The sequence below is a fragment of the Lethenteron reissneri genome, chromosome 7, assembly GCF_015708825.2.
Source record: "Lethenteron reissneri isolate LAM-NWPU_2019-01 chromosome 7, ASM1570882v1, whole genome shotgun sequence".
Lineage (NCBI taxonomy): Eukaryota > Metazoa > Chordata > Hyperoartia > Petromyzontiformes > Petromyzontidae > Lethenteron > Lethenteron reissneri.
The window spans coordinates 5,596,379-5,621,016 of NC_083785.1; the positions used below are offsets into that span (position 1 = coordinate 5,596,379).

Consider the following 24,638-nt stretch of genomic DNA (forward strand, 5'->3'; position numbering starts at 1 on the left):
GACCACGCACGACCACGCACGACCACGCTGTGTCCGCGTGTCCGCGCCGTAGCGACCGACGGATGACGCACCGTCCTACCTGTACAACTGCTTCCGCTTGCCGCCAGCGAGGTGCGCCAGCCTCTGCTCGGTGGCGTCGAGGCAGAACCAGGCGTGGAAGCTGAACCCGCTGCCGGGCCAGCGCTGCACGGCGGGCACGGTGATGCCGGCCATGGCGTGCGTCAGGTCGAAGTAGTGCATGGCGCGCTCCACGCCGTCGCGCCGCGCCATGGCCGACAGCGCACGCGTCACCGTCCCGGTGAGCGGGTGCACCGCCGCCGCTTCCGCGTTGAAACCGTCCGTGGAACTCCACCTCCTTTTCGCGCTCCCGTCGTCCGCTCGGCCGCCGTCGTTGTCGAGGTAATCGCCGCCGCCGACCGTGAGCACGGTGCCCAGGGCGGTGGCGGTGCCGACGTGCAGCCTCGTGCTCACGCCGACCGGCACCAGAGCCGGCGCCGGTGGAGCGTCGCTGGACGCCGCCGAGGAGGAGGTGGCGGCGTCGGGGGTGGGGACGTCCGACGAGAAGGCGGACTCCGTGGGGGAGGAGGCGTGGACGCGGAGGAGCCTGAAGAGGCAGAAGAGCTCCTTGGCTCGGATGGACTGGGAGCCCAGCGCCTCGAGGAGTCCGACGAGGCTCACGGCGCAGTCCATGTGCCGAACGGGGTCCACCATCTGCAGGGTGGCACCGCGGAGTTCACGCGCCGCATGCCCAGCGCGGGAACAGGCGTCAAGGTCTCTGACCCCGTTGATGAGGTCCCCTGCCCAATGGCAGGGCCTCTTGCTCGCAATCTTTATTCGCGCTCGCTTACCCAGCAAGGATCTTTTTCCAGGAGGGTCCTGCCAAGTTGTCCTAGCAGGGGGCGATGTTGTTGCTGTGTGTGTGTGTTCCCGATCGAGTGATTTTGCAACTAATTTGTTCGCATTGCGCTACGAGGCCAATACCAGCTGCAAAGAGATGAGAGTAATTTGGAGAACCCGGAGGAAACCCACGCAGAACAGGGGGAGAGAGAACATACAAACTCCACGCAGAAAGGCACCCGAGTCGGGAATCGAACCCAGGGTTTTTTGCTGCGGGGCAAAATTGCCACCACTGCGCCGCCACCCCGCCATCCCACGAGCACCTCCAGTGTGTGCGCGATACAGAACCGACGCAGGGAACTGAATGCGTGTAGGGGTGCGCAGCGGCGGCACGCACGCAGGCGTGGGAGGGAGGCAGCAGCGTCACCTGCAGGGAGTCCAGGATGCAGGACATCATGCCGGCGTTGACGCAGACGGTGCGGCTGGGACGGTCGGCGCAGCACAGCTGGTGCAGCGCGGCGGCCAAGTAGGAGCGGGCAGACAGCGACTCCAGCGTGGGCAGCCAGCGCACCAGCATCAGCAGCGCCTGCACGTTGGCCACGCCGCCGCCGCCGCCGCCGCCCCCGTACATGCGAGAGGCGCCGCTCAGCGCCTGCCTGTGGTCTCCCTCCACCGCCTGCGACCGAATACGCACGCACAGAGGCAGAGATCCCTCGTGTCGCCTTTAGCAGACTGTTTGGGGAAAAGTGCCTTCAGAGAGTGCCGAAGAAGGCCGGCACGGCTCACGAGGGGGTGGGTGTGGCCAGCGCCACGCCCGGCCGCGTTTGTTTCCCAAGTGCTGATGTTTACACACCACACCAGGTACTCTTATCAGAATCAGCATCCTTATTTAAACTGGAAGAATCCAATGAGCTGTGAAGCTCTTTTCACAGTAGGGGTGAGTCTTTTCACAGTAGGGGTGGGTCAGCAAGTTACATATAAGGCCGAGTCGACCCAAGGGAGGGCATTGCACCAGTTCAGATATTCGTCATCGATTTTACCCGTGGCCGGGAATTGAACCCAGGTGGCCATGTTCACAGGGCGGTGCGCTAACCACTTCACCACCGAGTCAGTTCTGAATCGCTGCAGTCTGCTGGTCCCTCGGGCAAAGACAGGGGTCCTCTTCCAGGATTGTTCCGGACTCGCTCCACGGTTCCTCCGAACGGCGAGCCGAGGGGACCAGGCACGTCTGCGTCAGGTCATCCGTCCGCCGGATGAGAAATATATCTCGTCGCCATCACGAGAGTCACGTCAGATTCCCAAAAAGGAATGGCGCAGGAGGTGACCCCTCACCATGTCCAGCAGCTCGTACAGCAACGCAAGCGACGGCTGTCCCAGGGACTGCAGCAGGTCGAACAGGTGGTTGTAGCCGATCCGCTCCTTGAACACCTCCTGTGGAGGCAGCGGCAACAACGATGATGCCACGGGGTTTTGAAAAGTGTCCCAAAACCCAGTCGATATAAGGTTGAGGAATTTTCATTTATTATTCGCTGGAATGCCACAGCCAGCCTCAAAACGATTAATGCACGTATTGGAAATACAAAAACGCAAACTCACAATCGAACCCCGAGCCCTCCCATGGTGACTGTTACCCATGGTGGCAGGGCGTGCCGGAAAGTGCTACCCACTACTTATGGACCAGAGGTCACTTTAATGGTTCCGAGAGGTAACTCCGCGAGATCCGCTTCGGCTGACCTGTTCACTAACAAGAAGGGTCGCGCCGCTCTGCGAGAATTACGAATAATATTTTGACACAACACCGACAGTGTAGTCATGACAAAACGACAACATCGTTCTACAAGCATCAACAATAACAACCGACTGTCATGCCAGCAGTGCGATGGAAGCAACAGAACGTAGAGTTTCACAGAAAGTTCCCCCAGCCACGCGGCAGCGGGCGGGCAGCCCAACCGATAATCGTTTGCGAGACAGCTGAACAGTATCGCATTACATTTACACGAGAAAAAAATGGTAACGGAGATACTGAGCAAACAGTCTCATAAGACGCCATCGATGCTAACGGAAGCAGGCTCGGCCACACATTCCACACACCCACCAAGACACAACTCTGCAATGGGCGATCTCACACAGGTTTGGGAACGCAGCAGCAATAATTGCTGTCGTGTCCTCCTACACTGCTGCGACTACGCTCCTCTTTGTGGTGCTTGCTCACGGCACTTTCCACAAAAAGTGGTGTCAAGATCGCCCTCTGGGGAGGCTCATGAAGGACGCTCCTGGGCAGTTAGGGGCAGTCGTGCTCCAGCAACGAAAGAGGGTGGAAAAGCGATGTTCACGTCATCTAAGCGAGTTAAACTATAACACCTGGGGGCCTAACCTGTAAACTCTTGCTCGTGATCCTTCGACACATCGCACAACAGTCTCAAAGTACATGAAGCCTGGCACAAACGGCACGACGGCACCGCCGCCAAGAAGTGGCAGTTGTTGTGGTTGTCGTACGAGAGAGTCCATGGGTGTGTCTCTCATTGTACAGCTAGTCTAGCACGTTCGCACTTCTGAGTGAAGTTCACAGCAGCTATCGATGCTGCGTGTGCCCGCCCCCCCGCCCCACCGTGTGTGTTTCCCGCCCCGTGTGGGTGGCTCACCTTGGCAGCGGGCGAGGTGTGCATCACGCACGTCAGCACGCGGATGGTGAGCACCGTCAGGGCGTCCGTACGCTTGCCTGGGCCCTGCGCAGGCATCAGCAGGTGGCGCACGAAGGCACACAAATACACGCACACACACGGGAACACATGCAACACACGCACGCAGACATGCACGCACACACACGCGCGCTTAACAGACACACACATGCACACACACACACACGTGCAGCAGCGTACACTACAATCAGAAACGTGTCATGCGCAGAACAACGATGTCAACAAGCTGCATCTAATTTGTTTGAAAAGAGAGATTAGACCACCCAGGCTGAGGTTCTGTACACACCACGGATTAACACGGCAGCTCAGGAATTCACCATTAAACTATGGCACAAGTGGTAACAATTGTCACTGTGTTAGTGGCTCTAAATAGTTCTTGTACTTTCTGACAATCGTGCACTAAACGTGCTGCGGTGTTTGAGCGTAGCTGAAAACCCGTCGCTCGCCGGGCGACATCGCGGCATCGCTTGGCAATGAACGCTTACAAAGAGGCGTGGACGAGGTTTGGTTGGTAGAGGCTCAAAAATGTTAAATCGTCACGGGTCCACCCAAGCGTGCCTTTGGGGCCCGATGGCCAGAGACGCCGGCCGTGGTGTGTACGAGCCCTCGGCGTCGCCTCCTCCGCACGCGTTCAATTTCAATCGATTGGATGAGAAAACCACACAGAGCAGACTCGATGCATCGCAAAACTCGCAGCTGGGAAATTTGTTCAGTAACCAACGGAACTGAGATTAACAGACCGGCGCGTGGTTTCTGAAAATGTTTGTTGACTGCAAAAGAAACTAACCCCGCAACACCGTTGTTAAACGTACAGCCTCATGCAAATCAAACTGAATCTGATACAAATACCGGCCAGTCTGCATGATTTCAGCCAAAGACTGGCGGTGGTTTAATCTTCGTGACCAGCCACCAGATTCTAATGGCCACTGTGGCTGAAACCAAGAAAAACAAAGCCAAAGGAGTAAGAATTTCACGTAACATGTTTAAAAGTCTGTTAATATTTGTGGTGATCGTAACAACCAGTTGTATAACACGTCACGTGCAGGAAGAACGTAACCGTATGGGGTCGAGGGTTAGGCTACGTCTGACCTCTTGACCCGGGACAGTGGGCTGACCCACAGACTTTCTCAGTGAGTTTCATGGTTCCAGTTGGTGTCATGGAGACTCGATTACAACCATTTCCCCCTTCACCTGATTCACAGCTCTAGCCCACGCAGAATTTCCAGAGCATATCAGATTTGCGTGCATCGATTTACACACGTCAAGATTTATTCAAATCGGCCATGTCGACAACACAAAAACGCATGCAAAAAACAAAAATACAAACGCTACCGCTAGAGAGACGGACAAAAAGGGCCCTTCCACCAGGATGAGTCGCGATGGAGGGGGGAGAAGGGGGGGAGGCTTTTGGGAAAGGAGGGGGGGGGGGTTTCCCAGGGTAGGGGGGGGGCGAAGCGTGATCAAGCGAGAGGAGGCACCGGCACACCCAGAGAAGCACAGGGGGCAGCAGGCTCTGGACAGAGTTCAGAGGTCACCCCGACGCTCGCAGGGAGGCGAGTACCTGCTCCAACTGCAATTTGCTGTTGGCAAGCTCTTTCTCGCTCTTGCCTGGCGCTTTGGCTCTAGCGCTCAACAAGAGCTGTCGGGGCAGACGACACGGGGCAACACACGGACGTGAGCTCGTGAGGACAGAGAGAGACGGCAGTTGGGGGAGCAAGGGGTGGGGGTGTGGGGGCCAGGGGGTGCGCAGGGGGACACAGGGCCAGCCCAAACCCCGCGACGTCGCATCCTCCACGACGGATGGAATATCGGCGCGAGCCCTGCATAAAACGCAACCAAGGAAGCGATGGGGACATCCCGTCGTCTGCGATGCACGAGTCCGATTCACGGGGGTGCGTTTGAGACGTACATCTAACGCGCGTGCACTTCCACTGTGGTCTTTACACACTGAAGAGTGTGCGGCGGTGTTTATTACCGGGATCTCTGCATATCCGAGCGTGGAATCCGCACGTGCCAATGGAGGTCACGGGCCTTGGCCCTCTCCAGCGCTGCTGAGCTCACAAGCTAAACGATACCACCCTGCTTTTGTGGCCTTGCCGTGCGGTACCCACACGTCAAACTTGACCACACTGTCCCGCTTTGCCGAGTCACGATGCGTCATGCTGCGTCATGCAGTGCGATGATGCCGTTCGATGACGCCGTGCGATGATGCCGTGCGATGATGCCGTGCGATGACGCCGTGCGATGACGCTGTAGTACGCGCGGAGCCTCGCTGCGCACGATGCACACGCCACGTGAGACGTGTGCGCCGTGAGGAACCCTGCTGTAACGTACCTGTGTCGTGCTAGACCATGTCACGCTGTGTTGTGCCGTGCCACTCCGTGCCTAGTTGTGCTGTGTCACGCAATACGGGGCCTGGCCGCGTGCCCCGTGCCGGGCCTTGCCGTGGCGCGCCGCGTCACGCGCCGCTACGTGCCGCACACCTTGCTGTTGTGGAGTAGCCGTGTGAGGTGCTCGAAGCAGTTGCTGTTGAGGAAGCTGGCCTGCAGCACAGGCCGGTCCGAGCAGGCTAACATTTCCGGGATGGATCCTGCGCAATAACACAATGTCAAGAGCCATTGTCGTCGACAATATTATTGTCATCGTCATCATCAGCCATGGCCAATCCACTGCTGGATGAAAGCCTCTCCAAGTCACCACCATCCTTCATCGTCCTGCGATGCAATGATCCACCCGGCTCCTGCACATGCACCGATCTCATCGCTCCGTCTCCTCTGTGCAACATGACCACCTCAAGAGACGATTTAAATCGCCGAGTTGAACATTTTAAAGTTGAGAGTTGGGTCATGATGGGGGGTGCTCGTATAAGCACCGAGGCATTGGTTGCTCATGACCTGTTTACAGCCCTGAGCTAGTGGTACAAATTCCACATTTATATGGTGGCGGCGAGTCTCGCTATAGGATAACCACTGGTTACCTCTTCACAGAATATTGTTTATTTGAAGGGACAATGGGCTGAGTCAAGCCCCTACCCCCCACTCTCCCGCTCAGCCACCCGGCCGGGATAACCGCAGACGACGCAGGCAGTCAAGACCCGTCACGGAGCACGGCACTCACTCAGCATGTGCATCTGCAGCTCCACCAGCCCATCGTTCCACGCGAGGGACCCGGGCGTCGCGACACCCTCGGCGTTCAGCACCTTGAAGTACCCATCCAGCACGGAGGCCACCTCCACCTGCCGCTGGTCCGGGCTGCCCGTGTGCAGCGCCTGCACCATTTCCGTCAGGCACTTGAGGGTGAGGCCGAGACGCCCTCGGGCCACGGACCCCGAGGATCCCGCCATGGCTGGATCAACCAGGAGCCGCATGAGGACCTCCAGGGTGGCCGGGGAGATCGCCTGCAGTGCGTTGCGCTGAGAGAACAATCGATCGCGTCGGTGGTCGTTACAAGGAAGAAAAATAGTGAACACGCATGGATTTTGTAACGCTCTCCAACACGCGTTTGTCTGCAGAATATCTAACCAGCAATAATCACATTGACTTCCAAGCCACGCAAGCGAGACGATGTCACACGCGCGGGTGGTTTGAAAGTGTTGACAAAGATGATCGCAAATCTCAGTGCAGTCAGGCGGAGTAATCTCGAGGGCGGCGACGGTGGGAATCTCACCTGGTTGCCCGCGATGACGGCCCCGAAGAGGTGCAGCAGTTGGTCCGTCAGCTTGCCAGGCAGGTGCGTGTACTCCTGGAAACATTCTGACACCCGCAGACGACGCACGGTGACGCACGCGGCGCTCGTGGGGGCCAAAGCGGCACAACCCCGCCAAGCACGGTGGGACTCTCGTCTCAGCTGGGCATGCAACGAGTGCGTGAAGCAATGCACGACAGTGTACATGAAGTGGCGGCAGCAGCAGCAGCAGCAGCGCTTGCTGCTGTTGGATCTGATGGGAGGGTAGAGAGTATTGGTGAAGTGTGGTGGCACGATCGGCTTTGGCCAATGGTGCTCTCTGCGGGAGTGAGATATTGTGCCGGTTATAAGTTGAATTTATTTGTATCATTCGATGCATGTATTGTGTGAGTAAGGACTTTCAAATCGATTAATTATTTGACTGAGGGCTTCTGCGAGTCTCGTTCTCACAACCCCAACCTTCTATTCAACTGGCACGTTTGGTACAAAGCAATCACGCGTTGTTTTTATGGAATCCTTTGCGCGTTCTTTTCCCAAAGGCACATGCATGCTGACAAAAACAATGGAAGCATGGAAAGGCGCACGCTTGGAATTATACTCAGAGACAGGGGAGAACATGGCTTAAGGAACATGTCCAAGTTAGAGACATTACATTGCCTGAAATAAGTGATCGGGCATGGGCAGGACACGTCGCAAGGGGAGATGATGGCTGGTGGTCGAGACTAACATAGCAGTGGCATCCCAAGGAGGGAACACGCTTGAGAAGACATCTACTGCAGCAATGAAGCGATGAAATGAGCTTGTGTGGAGCTGCTAGACGGATCATAACGTTACCGGACCATGAGAGATTGTGACGGCTTGGAGGCCCCTTCATCCAACAGTGGACAGGTCATGGCCTATGATGATGATTAATGTTCGGTAAAACACAAAAACTAGCCCTGTGGTGTGGCATTAGGAGAAGGCACCTTACATCTGGCTCATTTTCCTCCCTCTGAACCTGACAGAGTGGATACAGCAATGCAGGCACAATGCCCTCCATTCATTCTGCTCAAAACCGTGAAAGTCAATGTCTCGGTTAATGTGATAATTTCACTGAGAAATAAACACTGAAGAGGAAACGTCTGCTCTTGGCTGGGCTACAGTGCCGGGAAAAGATTGCGTTGCAGACCACCTCAAAAACCACTTCCTGTGGAGTCCGAGTGCTGGAACAACAGCGTCAGCAGCGGTCGCGATGCATCTACAAACGTGCCTTGCGCACCAAACACGACCACTCTAAAACCCTATCGCACCACAATTCCTTACAAACATTCAGTGGATTTTGCTTTCTGTAAACAGGAGCGAGTGCACGCATTTCTGCTTCAGCCTGCGAGGAACAGAGAGGAAGGGTTCTCATCCCTTCCGGCTCCCCGGCTCACAGCGCGACCTCAACACCGCAATGCTGCGTCACGGTGCTGGGGGCCTGCAGACCACAGACCGCCGCCCCCCACACCCTCCCACGCCGCCCCTGTCTGTGCGGCCGAGCTCGTAAACCGCCCGCCGCAGAAACAACGCGGATGAACGCGGGGCGAACTCACCCCTCCTGGACAGCGCCGGCCGTGGGAGACCTGCGCCCTGCTTGTTTACAAGCTCGGCACAGGGGAGGCTGTAACGACGACTCGTCTGCGGCGGAGGCATCGACCTAAATAGGCGCCGTCTGCGTCAACGAGCTCTTAAAACCGATCCCAGCTACAGAAACAATGTGGGGCAGACCCTCCGCCTGTGCCCATGGGCCCTGGGGGAATTGTGCATTTTGCTTGTTTACAGGCTCGGCTTAGGGGCGTTGTAACATCTCGTCAGCCGAGCCCTCTAACTAAACAGCTGGCAGCTCCTGCAGAATTAAGTTCAGTTGCCCAAGAAGCTCCCAGCACAGAGCTTTGAGTCTCCCGCTGGAGCGATCCGGCTGTTCTCTCAGAAGAGTTCCCCCTGGGCACATCAGTGGTTTCGTCGGTTGTGGCCATACCGCGCTTGGGTTGGCATGCGCTGACGCACGCACGCACACGAGAGATGGGCGACTCACACGCGTGGGCACGACGCGACACTAAAGCCACGCACGGTTCTATTTCGGTGAGAAACACTTGTCAGTTCATCGCTGGTGTGGAGTGAACTCGTGGATGCCTATGTAATTGTTCACAACAGGGCTGAAACGCAGCACATACGAACACGTGAACGTGTCGAGGATTTAAAGAGGCAGCGTTGGATCATCGCACGTGTTGGGTGGCTTTGCTGCTCTGAGGCATGACACAGAGGACAAGCGGAGGAAAGGCAAGCACCACTAAGATCATTCCTGGCATTTATGCCCTTTTAAACAAGCATATATTTAGCATTATTTTAACACGTTTGTTTAAATTAGAATCCACTCAGAGCTGCAAGTCACAGGGACGGGTGGCGGGGGGGCGATACCGCTCTTGTCTCCGGCACCGCAACGGCTATTTGCAATCCTTTGCAACACGACACATTTGCATGTTGCGACATTTACCAATAACCTTCCGTCATTTCGCGTAACCCCTAATTGCGCAGGACGGACCAGGGCAGCAACTGTGCCAAGCCTCTCCCTGAATCCGAGTCACTCATGAATGCGACACGAGGTTGATTTTCACACGGAAGGCTGCTTATTCAATCTTGTCATTTGTGTATCCAGAAAAGCAACATTGAGTCTCCTGAATCTTATTCAGTAGCTTCAGGAAGTGTTGGTAATTTCCAGAATGAAAAGCTTGCTTTTTGTACAAATAAAGCGATGATGATGAAGATGATGGCAAGAATTGATAATAATATTATTATAATAATGGGGGAAGAATTGATAACTTACAAAATCAGAAAATTACGTGCTCATGTAATAGCACAATGGAAAGAAAGTATACTCTTTGGTTCTTTCGGTAAAGTCACGTAGCTATACAATTGACTCTCACTACGACCGAGCAATGCCAATCATGTCCCGCAATATCATCTGATTGTAGCCAGAGGCCGAGTCATCTGCACGTGCCCCTCGAGCTCGCGCGTGCGCTGACTCACGGTAGAAGAATGGCACGAACTCGTTGATTAGCGGCGCCGCCTTGAACCTCTGCCTGCTCCGCTCCATCGCGGAGACCGCGTCGCTGAGAAAGCGCAAAGACAACAAGACAAAGGAAGAAGATCGCCCCGTGTAGCCTATAACAGACTGTTGGGCCAAGTGCTGTTATAGCGAGCACCTACAAAGTCCAACACGGCACACGAGGTGGTGGATAGCCAAAACAATGCCCCGGCAGCCTTTGTCTCCCCAGTGGTGATGTTCACTCACAGCACCAGGTACTCATCTAAGTCTCAGTAGGTCTAGGAGAAGCTCAGAATCGGTTCAAATATTAGTCACCAGTATTGGCCGTTAGCGGGAGTCGAACTCGGTCCGCCGGGCGCATAGTGCGGTATGCCAAGTGTGACAATCCCAGATACGTACACAGACACGAGCGAACAAAACAAGACGGGCGCACGGAGCGATGGGGCCTCACCCAGCGACGCGTCGAGCCCAGTTCTGGTAGGGGTCGTAGAGGCGCTGGCAGAAGTGCAGCGAGTGGAGAGCAAACGTCTCGAGGGACAGCTCCCCGCTCACCTCCCGCTGCTTCGTCTGTTCCTTCGACTGGGGGACCACACACAGAGACAGAGATCACCCGCATCATCATCGTTATAATTGTTCTTACTTTGGTTTACTCAGCAAAGCCTCCATGAGTCTCGAGTGCCTTTTGTCAGGGGGGTCCTGCCAAGTTCACAGTAGGGGTCGACGATTCTATCCGTAATTCCAATAGAGGTACTGATTTTACTCACTAGAGTGAGAAGATGGGCCAAATTCAGGTCTCCCTCTAAAGAGAGACTTTTTTTAAAAGTCAGCCCACTGCTGGATTAGGGCCTTCACAAGCCACGGGAATCATGGGATTAATTTGACCATACTTCACCACGATCCGATAATCCGTAGGGTAACTGATTACTTTATAACCTCACACAGAGACAAAGATCCCCCGTATAGCCTTAACAGACTGTTGGGGAAAGTGCTGTTAGCGAGTAGCTATAAAGGCCTGGCATGGCACGGCACGCGAGGGGGTTGGTGGCCAACACCACGACCGGCCGCCTTTTTCTCCCCAATGGCGGTGCTTACACATCGCACCAGGTATTAATTTGAGGCAGAGTCGACCTAGGGGAGGCCCAGGACCGGTTCAAATAATGACCGTGAGCAGGAATCGAACCCGGGCGGCTGGGTTCGTAGCGCAGAGCGCTAACCGCTACACCACCGCAACCCATTTCTAACCTCACACAACACATGCGCACACACGTACGCACGCACACACGCACCCCCTTACCTGCTGGATGCACATGGTTGCCAGGGTGATGACATGGCTGGTGTAGGAACAGGCTCCAATATCTTCTACATTCTGAACATTCCTGTGGGTGGGGAGAAGAGAGATTAAAAAAATGCACAACTCAACATGTGTAAGTGTGTGTGTGTGTTTGTATTTCTATAGGACTCAGACTTTAATTTTTACGAAAAAAGTTCAAACACATTGTGAAGACAAACGGTGGCATTGTTCATCATGGAGACATCAGAATGATGTCTGTCAAATATCTCACGAAACTAAACTTTTGCCAAGATGCCAATCTATTTTTTTAATTACACTTGTTTACCCAGGATAGCCTCACCGAGTCCCAGGACTCTTTTTTTCAAGAGGGTCCTGCCAAGTTTTCGTAGTAAGGGGCGATGACTGCCATGTAGATTACTATAGAGTATTTTTTTCAAATTTGGCAAATTTTGACTGTGACGCCGGCGTGCGATGGCCTACTTTTGCGAACGACATCAGGGGATCTTTGACGTCCATCATGGAGCAGACGGCGCATAGAGTTATTGTGATTATTCCCGCAGTGAGAACCAGGGAGGTCACTGGATTGAGAGCGCCATTCTAAATACTGCCCACTGACCCATCATTATTTGGCACTAAATAAAACAGTAATCGTCAGTCATTATCTATCCACTGCTTGGTGAAGACTCCCCCAAATTGTCACCATCTCTCACAGTCCTGCGATTTAACTCGCCAATGGCTGAGCCAGGATTTTCAGGTCGGGGAGGGGCAACTCCTCCAGCAATGAAAAATGATAGAGGAGTGGTTAGTTAGTTAGTAAGGACTTGTTTTTTATTCGACGCGTGTGCGGCGATGGCGCAGCCATCGATCGAGGGTTGAATTCGAACCGCGTTGTGTGATCGGCATCGCGCTCGCTGAAGGTGAATGCCTTCAGGGAAGTCGTATACTGAAAACGCAACTGCGCACAATTCTGTGAGTCACTTATAACTGCTTTGCCGTTACTTATTGGCAATTATGGACTCAGACTATTGTCCAATCATCTGATATAGTCCCTGGAACATAATAATATGCTACACAGTGGCTCCGCCAGTGTAACTAGCCATCTGGCTCCGGCACACGAGCGGATTTCACTGCTCCGTCTCCACAGTGCACGTCTTCCTGGTCGCGCTCCCTCCATTGGCAGGCCTTCCATCGTTAGTCCCGACCACCGACCCTCAAGCGAATTATTTATTTATATGTATACATCTATTTATTTTCCGATCGAGAAAAGCCTCGCCGAGTCACCAGGCTTTTTTCCCAAGAGGCCCTGTATTGGAATGCTTGGCCGATTATTTCTTTAATGAGCGTTCGTTTTGCGCAGTTCGGGAACCAAAGCGTGGTCAACGAGCTGTATGCAGCAGAGCTCAAACCGCCGCACCACAACGCCCCTCATTACCCATTCACAGAACGGCGCAGGAATGAGGAATCTCTGGGCATTATCTCGAAAGGAAACATCAAACACCCACACCTGTCTTTCTCGTCCGGCCGCCTCCGAGGTTTCTCTTTATCAACGCGATCGGCAATCGTGCACCGCGTCCACGTCGCCCCAACACTCCCATGCCTCCTCCCCCGCTGCCTCCTCCAAATCCTCTCCTAGATTGAGCAGCAAGATTTCATTTACCGTGGTCAGGTCCACCTTTGACATGCCACTGCCTGCCTCAATCACTCTACTGCCCTCCACACACTCCCCTGCCTCTTCCCTCTCTTGTAACTCCACTCCCCTCCACACACTGGTGTATCTCTCTGCGGCTATGCTACTCTATTGCCCCCCCTCTCTATAAAATAAATATCCCCACTGTTTCTGTACAGCATATCAACATGGGGGTCTCATTTAGAGGCCGTACGCCAATCCGTTTGGCGTTGTGCGATTGCGTGGCCGGCTGTGCCGTGCCACGTGAGTCACGGAGACCTGCACAGGGCGATGAGGGCCTTGATGATGAGCAGCGCCAGTGACAGGTGCTCGTCATCCAGGCACACGGACAGCTTGTGCACGCACTGCACCAGCTGCTGGCTCGACACCTGCAGGAAGCTGGCTGGCAGCACCGAGAGGTCGGGGGGCCGTGGGTCCCCCCTGCACAGCGACGCACAAACAAGGACAAAGAGCACCCATATCGCCTTTAGCAGACCGACTCGCACGGTTGGCTACGGACAGTGTTAAAGAAGTTAAAATGATATTTACGTAAATGCTGTTAGCGAGCGCCTGTTATGGTTAGAGCGGCACACGATGGGGTGGGTGGCCAGCACCACACCCAGCTGCCTTTGTCTCCCCAGTGCTGATGTTTATACACTGCCCTAGGTGCTCATTACAAGGCTGAACTGACCTTGGGGAAGGCCCCAGGACTGGTGCAGCTATCACTCGCCACTGATGTTAGTAGCGGCTGGGAATCGAACTCATGTAACCTGATTAAGAGCACGGAGTGCTAACCAGTACCTAACCACACATTCACACATAATTGCGTGTATCTGTGTAGACAACAGAGCCAGCACTGTTTGATAGCGCGTAATACAAATCCTGGCATGGAAAGAAATGCCGCATGACATTTATGAGCGAAATGCTAATGTAATTGCTTCCGAATCACACTTTACATCTCATTGTATTACATATCTTACTTGTAATCGTAAGCTAAATCTTACATTGCACTTATGTTATTAAAGTTTTGTTGTAATTCTTAACATTCAGACTCTTATTTGTTTGGTCTTATTTGTTTGCATTGTATCGCTGTGTTCCACTTTAATAAACATTGCTTTTGTGCACCAGGTCTTCCTTGAAAGACCTTTAATTCCGAGTTCTTTGAGTTTTAATCGGCTCTCAGCTGCTTGTAAACCAGAGATGTCTATCTCCCTCTGAATGTGGAAGTGTGGCCAGCAGCACACGTGGCCCAGCGTATGTTGTCTCACACATTACAAATCGGGAAATCATTTTAGTCCGAGTCGACCCAAGAGAGACCCCCGCCAGGCGCAGGTACCGAAGGCAATAGTAGTGTGTCTACAGTACAGTTGAACCTGGAATATAAATTAATATTTTTGGTTTCAAGTCATGCATTCAATATCAGCCAAACAAATTTGTGATGCTGCTGCGTTTTCAGTGGTGCTCAAGCACAAATAACAACAACAACATTCAACACTTTGTTAAGAACAGGGCCCTAAATAGGAAAAATATACAGGATACCTAAAAGTCAGGTCACATAGGGTTATAGTTCATTAATTTAAACAGATGTTCAAACTGACTTCCACTAACATTGATTCATGCATTAATTCTTTTGAATTGAATTTAAGACGTTTTAAAAATATTACAGCTGTGGAATCTTTGAACATTCAACAATTACGTGTTGTTGTAGGTCCTTGCTCGAGTTTTGTAAACGCCCGATTTGAGGTGACCCCACGGGACGACGAGAAATAGACATGGATAATGATAGTAGATAAAATATGAACTTAAAGAATTAACAATTAAAATGTTTTAATTCCAGTATTAAAATAAATTAAATAACCACATGCCCTGACTTTGGGCCACCCTATATAGGCACTGGGCCTTACGCTACAAAGATGGGAAATTGCATGACATCGTGTGTGTTTTCCTCTTTTGGGAAATCTTATTGACGAACGTGTTAAGGGTTTTTTGCATCCATTATTAGAAGCAGTGACAGCATCTTGAGAATAGAGTCACGCTGACCCAAGTTGCATTTATTTTGCGACCGTGTCAGTGTGCACCACTTACACAGCGGATTATGTCATGAGTTGATAACATTTAGCGATAAGTTTAGGCCTTCGTGTACTTTTAACAATCCATTGTTCAACATGCATGCCCTCCCAACGCACACGCATTATTATTTATGTACGCTCTCTCACGTATAACCTCACCGACTTTAAGCGCAACAACTGTGGGGCTTAACTCAAAGTGTAGGCTTCTAGAGGGCAATACGATGATCCAACTTTGGGTTAGGCCACGTGATAGCTTTACGTCAAAACTGTGCGGCTTACAAACTATGACGTAGCCTAGCTGCTCTCACCCTCAGGGGGTACCTGCTAACCAACACAAACCACACGCGAACATATATTGCGGCACAATTGTTTTTAACCATTGCCATAATGACACGGAACTTAGTGACCCAAGAACTAATCATCGAAATGTAATAATTAAGTGTGTTTTGCTTACCCTAGCACAAAACAATGCAGCCCACTTTTAAAATATCCACCATTTTTTATTGAATGGGCTTCACTCCCTCCCTCCACCACCCACTCTCCTACCTTCTCGGCTGCCCCTCTACACTCCCCACCAACCCCCCACTGACTCCCGCCCCCCACGCCCCCCATCCACTGACGTACCTCATGAGAATCACATCCTGGTCGAGCGCTGAGGCCTCGTGTGTCACCACGAAGATCTCCAGCCACTGGCGGAGGAAGGCGGGGTCCTTCTGTGGGAGCGGAGAGAGACCGAGCAGTGCCGTTTGTTGCTGGCCGCTTGGTGCTGCGAGTTTCTGGGCCTGTGCTCAGCGATCGTGGATTTAAAAGCCGTTAGCGCCACTTATCACCTCCCTCCCACGGAGATTTCAACCCTTCGTCAATCCGCCGCTGGATGAAGGCCTCCCCACGCAGCGTCGGTTCGCTCCATCATACTTCACCTCGCTGGTCAATGCAGGTCTGCTATGAAGGGCCTTTGTCTGAAATGTCACCGCTATTATATGTTGCCTCTTTAGGGCAATATTATTGATGAACATGTTAAATGTATGTTGTTTGTGCTTGTGCACCGCTGCCAATCCAGTATCACAAATTCGTAGTGTGCGGTGGTGACCAGGTGCAGCTCTGATATCACTCGCCTCTGATGTGAGCCATGGTCAGACATCAAACTCCTGACGCTGGGTTCAGAGAGCGCAGTGTGCTAGCCACTATGCCATCGTCCCATCCCCACATGCCCCCTTGTAATTAAATCGGTAAGCAACTCAGCAGACGGGAATTTTTTGCATTCCTAATAGGAGGGATGACATTCCTTTACCCTGTCCTTTTTTTTAGCATCGCCAAGTTAAAAACAAATCTTTACTCATAGAAGACTTCATGATTCCCAAAGGCCTTTCGTCAAGAGGGTCCTTGGTGCAGTTTATGGGCCATTCCATGCAGAGTCTTTGCGTGTCTTTTCTGCACTACATTTAGGGTATTTTATTAAATGCTCACCTCTTTGAAGTAGAACTAATGAACAACATATTGCTGTAAAGACAATTCTGACTTAATTTGTACCTTTCTTGTATTTCATCATAAGCCATTATCTATCCACCGCTGGATGATGGTTTCCCCACAGTCACCATCCCTCGCAGCATTGCAATGCCACGATATTAATAATAAATATTACACCGCCACTATTATTACTTCTATCACTTTGATCAAGTCACCCGGAATGTGCCCAATCTGGTCGGATCTCAGTGGTTCAGCAGAGCTGGGCCTGAGAAGCGATTGGATGGGCGACCACCACACGTGCAACAGCCAAGGGGCAGCGAGGAAAGCGCAGCAACAGCCATTGTTGTACTGTACTTCTACTCTCCCGCGGCGGTGCTACCTTTCCTTGACAAATCCAGATTAGCCGGTGCGGTGACCCGAGGTCACGCTTGCAAATGAGACTCAATCCCGGTCTCTTGAGTTCTCATCTGGTTCAACAAACCCAACGTGAAACTTGAACTCCCACGACCCGCCAGCGAGTGAGGAGGCCCTCACCCAGCAGTGGCAGAGCCTGACGAGCGCACACCGCATCCCTCGGCGCACCTGACCCGCCAGCGGAACGTAAACAGCAACAACAAACACCCCCCCAACGGCTGGAAAATCCCACCACCACATTGAATGTTACTATGGTCGTGTGGTCACCTACTTTTTTTACGCCGTCCAAACATTTAAAATTGAGCTGAGTAATGAATACGTGGGGGTGGAGTGGTGGCGCTGCGGTCAGCGCACTATGCTACGAAGCCACGGCGGACGTCAGGGTGGCGAGTGATATCCGAACGGGCCCTCAGGAACCCTTCCTCATCAACCTCCATTGAAGTATTGCTAAACAACCCCCACGTGATCATCTCGCAGAGCGTGCTCATCAACTGCGCCACCACTCCAACAAGCCAAAGATTCCACCCCCCCCCCCCTGTATAGCCCAAACAGACTGTTGTTAGCGAGTACCTATGAACGGCAACACGCACACACACATGTATACATGCAAATGCGCACGCACACACGGGCATGGAGTGTGATGCAAGGGAATGGAGCCAAAGCGGGCAGGGCGGTGTCACGATGGTAATCCTGTTTCTCAACGCCCCCCCCCCCCCCCGGGTCCCAGGGCTCGGTGGCGGTGCTGCCCAGCTCACCATCGACACCACCGCGACACAAAGCAACGTCAACCAGTCAGGGCCCTTTCACAATCAATAAGAGTTCACGTTAGTGGAGGAGCGAGTCGACAACTCCGGCACAAATTGCGCCATTAATGCTAACGACCTACGCAGGGCTTTTTTTTATACCTCCCTGGCAGTTGAAAGAACGCATTGGAATTTTTATCGTTTGTGTTAAATATATATTTGTGATAGGTGATTTTGCATTTTAATTACAATGCACCAGAGGTGTTTTTGTGCTTGGGAGTGTGCCCGATCTCGCGGGCTGAGCACGGTGGAACTTGGACAACGTCGCTGCGGGGCTCCATGGTCAGCATCAGAGGACAGTGCAGAAAAAAACATCCACTGTTGTACTGTACTACGATTCAGAATATCTCCCCCCCCCACCCGCCTTCACCAACCGGCACTCGCCAGCATGGCGAAGTATGGTCAAACAACCCCCACGACCCGCACGTGCAGCATACTCAAGTACCTACTTTGTCACTATTCTGTTGTTGCGTATGGCAGCGATATGTTCAGGAGTTTTGCTAGCCACGACGAAAGGGCATCAGGAGAGAGAGTTCGTGTGGCTTTGCTATTCCTCCTCCGCTGAAGGAGTGCAGACTACAGCGGTGATCACCAATGTCAACTTGTGCAATGCGATGCCTTAATCACCACGTGTGGCGTAGGGTGGGTGGGGGTGGCACTCGTCCAGCGGTGGAGTGACAAAAAAACCATGGCAGCACGCACGCACACAGCACGCACGCACACATCGCGTCCTCGCAACTTAGACACCGCGGCGGATTTAAAGGGCCTTGCACGGCAATGCTCGGCGACACGGCCAATCGGCCAGCTGCCCCCTCGGCGAGCTTGGCCGCGGGAAGGCGTGCGACTCGAGTGGCTCGTTGCCTGGCAATCTCGTCGAGTGGTGGTGCCTGCTGCGACGAGCGGGGGAAGGTGGACATCGCGAATGTGTGGGTGGGTCGGGGTAGAGGGCGGCAACCTGAGTTTGATTGGGGGGGGGTAACGAAGTAGGTAAGTAGGTGGGTTGGTGGGGGGCTGGGCACGTGAGCGAGCCACCTGACCTCTCGCCCCCCCCCCTCCCCCCTTTGGAGAGACAGGCGGACGACGCGGGGTCATTAAACATTAACTGGCGGAGGAACGCGTCCACGTGTGTCAGCCGGCTCCCTTCCCCGCACCCAGGTGGCTCTCTCACTCCTCGTGCACGCACACGCTGGGTGGACACAATGCTGCTGCTTCACAGAGGGCTAAGCCGCCTTTACCCTTGCCAATTGAGACTAATCCCTGCACTCCATGGAGAAGGAGGAGGCATTTGCAGCAAACTGCCCCAGAGCATTATAGCGACGGTTAAGGGTCAGCAGTACGGGCTTAACTATTACACTGTAATGGACAACTATTACCGACATGCAATTGTAGCCCGGGAAGAGCGGTGGCACAGTGGTTGGCACACTGTGCTATGAACCCTGGGCACCCCCCGCTTCATCACCAACCTGTATTGACCAACAAGGTGAAGTATGGTCAAACAACCCCCGTGACTGACACGTGGGAGGGCTGCCATCCAGCAGCTAAGCAGAGGTTCCTCAAGACGTCGCCGTGAGTGTCACTGTCGTGCGACGAGCATCTCACGCAGCGACTGTCCCAGCAATCACGTGGCAACTGCCGCAAGACTTTGGCCTTTTTGCGCGTAAGGAAAACAACGCAAACATTCCTCGGTGAGCGCACCCTGACGCACAATGAACTACCGCAGCAATGCCGCCCCTCTCCTAACAATGCCAGCCGTTTGAGAGCAGAGTGGAAGAACCGAGGAAGGACGCCACCGGCGTCGCGTCGTCAGCGTCCACCCGACTGCCACCGCGGCATTCACCCGGCGACGGTCGCCGCCCGCTCGTCGAGCGTGCCCCACGCGCGACGCGAGCGACGCCTCGGTGGGCAAAGTCCGGCCGGGCAGCAGCTGCTGCTGCTGCGGTGTGCGCGCAGCAGCCAGCAGCAGCAGCTCGAGTGACTGCGGCAAGGAAGGGAGAGGAGCATTGTAAGGCGCCACACTCGGCACCTGCCTGTCTGGTATTGACAAGAGAGCAGCAGGATATTACATACCCTAAAGCTGATGTGCACGCTTGCCTCTACGGTGTTCATATTCCCTAGCACTGACGGGCACGGGTTTGCATTGCCGAGCCAATGCCATCTAAGGTTGCTTAGCGGTAGAGCGAGGAGCTTTAAATTTGAAACGTGCGTTTAAATCCTTGTTGGGGGTTGACTCAGCCTATTAACCCTACATAATCGATAAAATACGCACCGCTTTGTGGGGAAGCCAACAGTATTTGGACTATTATTTGGGTCTTTCGGTAAAGAAAATACCAAATAATAAAAGACGACGACGTTTCGATCACAACATCGCTTGGGTCAGATCGGTAAACAGGAGATGGCCACCGATGCCTCAATGCTCACTCGAGCAGGAAGTCACTAACTTTGAGCGTTGATTAGGATGTCCCTCCCGACAGCTCGACATTGTATGTGTACAGCCCTTTGTCATGTATGTTGAACTGCTGTCGCACTGAACATAGCCAACCATGCTCATCGGAAGAACAACAAACTAAACAAAAAGCAGTTCTACAGCAATGACGTTCATCTATGTTTGTTGTTAATTTGCTGGGAAACACCTCCGATTTTAGAGACGTTTTAAGGAGAGTCCTGCATTGGGATAGATGTCCTCTTCCTTTTAAAGGGGTGTTATGGCTTCGTCAGACAACTACACAAGAGAAACCCCACCAAGCACTCAAAGTTCTGCACAGATAGGTTCATGAACCCACTTTCTGTACTGCCAGCCACTGGCTACTTCGCAGTCCAGCTGGTTTGCAGGAGGGGTCGGTGGGGGGTTGGAAATCCACGTCACCTTCCCAACCCTCTGACCACTGACTTGGGTCAATCTTAATTCTCTAGCACACACACACTCTCCCAGGGCTCAATAACGCCGCTGATGTTTGCTTTACCTGGAGGCAGACAAGACACGCCTTAGTTGACTTAGTAGTTCAAAATAGCCCTTTCATTAACCACGTGGTCATACAGAGCATGCCCTCCCTGACACACCATTGCGATGTTTACGCTCGGCCCTTGTGTGTAAATACCTGCGGGGAGAAACACTTAAAACAAAAGAAGGGGCAGGGCACTCCCGCACAAAACGGTGCCACTTTGGTCGACCCAATGCTTCCCAGAACGTTTGATGCTCTCGGATGCAAACGCACTCAAAACATGTTGTTGCATTGGCTCTCGTTTTGCCTTAATCGATTTAGCTATGACCAGGCTGCTCTGGAATGGCATTTAATGGATTACGAAGGCTGTAGTACAGTGCCTGGAATTTTTGTTTTCACCTAACCAAGGCAGTCTGAAAATGGACTTTGGTAGCATGTGAGCCACAGGGCCGCAGAGACAGCTGCTTACTTAACGCGTGACAATGCGAAGTAAGCCGAGTCACCTTTTAACTCGCGGCGAAAATCCGAATGGGGACCCTCGGTCCTTTTACGACGCCGGGTAAAACAAGTTTCGTGTATTTACACCAAAGCGGCACGGTCACACGGGAGCTGCCCATTTATAGTGCACACGAGCACTGCCATCGGCACCCAGGACGGCGCAAAGTACGAAATGTGCGCGTTCACAGCACGGCAGCAAACAGAGCAAGGAGAGCCCAGCGAGGGGCCACGACTTCCTTCCCCACCACCACCACGTCTTGGGCAGGGACGCCCACGAAAGGCCCCGCGCGGCCCCTGCGAGCACCTCAAGAGGGTGAGGGGGTGGGCGTTCGAGAGTGTGGATACACCCGATAAGGAGGCAGCTTCGCCACAGCCTCGTATCGCGCTCCGCACACCCGCTCGACCGGTTCCGGCAGCCAGCGAGCGCCAGGGACACTGGCTTGTCTATGGGCGCAAACGCGGCACGATCGAAATGCCCGCTGTGAAAAAGCTGAGCGGCGGTCTCTGGCCTCGCGCGGGTCGCCTCCAGGACCGCTGGGGCCCTGCGGGATTATTGTAAGAATTACAAGCGCCCGTGCAGCTGCGCGCACTTAGCAAGACGTTTTCAGAGAAGGACGTTTCATACACACGCACACGCTCAGCACGAGGACTGTTTGGAAAAATAGTTTGCATTATAAACAATCCTGGTTCCACAGTGTCCCCGTGGGAATGTTAATAACATTACAAGGGCACCAACATCTACCCCGAACATCTCGGCCCCTTCATTGTGCCCTTTCAGGCTATATCCTCTCAATGTAAATGGAATGTGCCCCAAGGTCACGTAGACCACATCCTTCATGGAAAGTATCGAATGCAAGTGCACAAACAAGGTAAAGGGAGTTGATCGTCCGTGATAAAGGCTGACTGTAAGCATCACGCATGGTAAGGACAAGGAGAGAGGACAGCATCGCGGAATGGGAGGACGCGGATCAAGTGCCATCGACTCCATCGCCGGGCGTATTCCTTCGTGGCCCATTGCGCGGAGATTGTCGTTAGGCGAAACAACTGGACGTCTGACGGGGAGGCTGTGGGACACACCAGGTGGTTTGCACTGGATCTTCGCGCAGATGCGAGACGTGTGGAAGACACCCGCCAAACATTTACCCAAGACAGCCCGTGCCCCGCATCAACCCACCAACACACGGGAAGGCACCTACTGCCCACGTGAGTTGTCAATATACAGGCCCTTATCAAACTACCAGCGGATAAAGGCCTCCCCCCCCCCCCCCATGCCGTGACTGCCACCGAGGATCGTTTGAGCATACTTTCCCACGCTGGTCAGTATGACTTGGTGAAGTTTGGACGACGGTCATAGATATAAATTTATACCCATGTGAGCCGTGGTCAGGCATCATACTCGGGATCACCGCCGTCAATTTGGCGCAATGCGCTAATCGCTGCGGCACCACTCCCCCGTGCACCATGTGTAGAATTGTTGAAAACAATGCAAGGTAACGATTCCGACTCGAAGGGGAAAAAGCCAAATGTCGGAGCCAGGCAGCCTTCCTCAGGAATGTCCATTCCTTCCTGAGGAAGAGCCATTGGCCCAAACTCACACCACTATGAGCTGAAATTTATTGTCGGAGTGCATAAGCACACAACACAATCATTCGTAGAAAGAGGCAAGTGCTTCACAGTCAATTCTCCTTGTGCCTTTGTACAATCATGCCACCGATTTGATATTCGCCCTCATAGATCTTAAGACAAAGTTCCCCTATAAAGACACAAAGGCTGATTGGGCAAGTGCTGTCAATACGACTACGCCCGGCCACTTTTGTCTCCCAAGTTGCGATGTGTACACATCGCACCAGGCACTCATTTAAGGCTGAGTCAACCTAGGAGGGGCCCGGGAGGGGTTTAAATATTCGTCATTGATGTTGGTCATGAGCGGTAATCGAAAGTTACACACATCGCACTAAACTGGTGTGGCCGTGCGTACGTGGGAATGGTGCGCATGGCAGTTGACAGCTCCCAAGCAGGGCAGGGCTTCACACAGGCCATCTTTCAACAACACCCAGAGTCATCCTGCCCAAGCGCAAACTCGTCATCCCACTGGCGAGCGTTTGGTCGACGTGCAGAGAAGGCCCGTGGGCCAGCCTCCAGACATGGAACCACTCACTGAAACGCAGCCCTTTTGTCGTGCGGGTCGTGGCTATTTTGCCACCACACTTCACAATACTGGCTCGGGCTGGCTGGTGAAGGCAGAGAACATAGACGTTGGGAGTATTGTGCAGTATAACAATGGATTTTCATATTCTATGATTCTTTCGGTAAAGTCACGTAGATAGAAAAAAGTATAACAATAAAATAATAGAAATACAGTCAATAAAAATTTAGAATATAGGCCAAGGTCGGTAAAGAAAAATAGATTTGTATTTGCCGACCTTGGCCTATAACATCCTGTTTAGAGCCTGTTGGTCAACCGAGCAAGCAATATCCACGCTCTAGCCTGCTAGCACTCTCACACACACTGCCTCACACACATTGTCCTATACTCACTCTTAGACACACTCACACTCTCGCTCTCTCACACAGACACTCTTACACACTCTCTTACAAACACTTTCTCTCACACATGCCTTCCGACAAGTTTCTCTCACACACACTCTTACATGCACACTCTCACGTGCATACACACAGACTAATACACACTCTCAGAATCTGTGACACATCACATTCACTCCTCACCCACGCGCACACCCCGTGGTGATGTATACAGCAGTCTGCACGCTTCAGGGTCAAACTTGCCCAGGTGGGGGTCGCCCTAAACCGGGCCTGGGCGGCCAGGCCGAGCCGCCTCCGGCACCCGGTGTTGACAAAACACGGCCGGCTGAGCCACACTCACAGCGGAGCAAGGACGCCCATCCAACAGAGCCACCTAGCCCACACGATGAGTAAGACATGGGGCATTGCACAACTAACAACGGTGACGTCAGAGGCATTGCAAGACTTGCAACAGGTGCCTACGTAAAGAAACGTCGAAACAATGACTGCATTCACACGGTTTGCCGATAGCCAAATCATCCGGATTGCATCCCACCTCGTTAGATCTCAAGCTAAGCAGGTTTGAGCCTGGAAGGTGACTTGGCCAGGTTGCCATAGGCTGCTCCGGGGCTGTGCTAACGGCCCTCATACAGCAGTGGATTGACAAAAGTGCTTGACATG

General features: G+C 53.1%; 1 protein-coding gene across 1 annotated transcript in view; it reads right to left on the minus strand.

Moving 5' to 3' along the window:
* The window catches only part of LOC133356554 (neurobeachin-like protein 1), a 54,189-nt gene that overhangs the window by 26,166 nt on the left and 3,385 nt on the right, over positions 1–24,638 (minus strand). Inside the window, 13 exon segments of the mRNA XM_061574130.1 lie at positions 80–711; positions 1,265–1,513; positions 2,170–2,268; positions 3,480–3,563; positions 5,098–5,175; positions 6,020–6,126; positions 6,654–6,948; positions 7,203–7,288; positions 10,269–10,351; positions 10,739–10,866; positions 11,582–11,663; positions 13,524–13,685; positions 15,938–16,026. Of these exon segments, the coding sequence (XP_061430114.1) occupies positions 80–711; positions 1,265–1,513; positions 2,170–2,268; positions 3,480–3,563; positions 5,098–5,175; positions 6,020–6,126; positions 6,654–6,948; positions 7,203–7,288; positions 10,269–10,351; positions 10,739–10,866; positions 11,582–11,663; positions 13,524–13,685; positions 15,938–16,026 (2,174 nt within the window).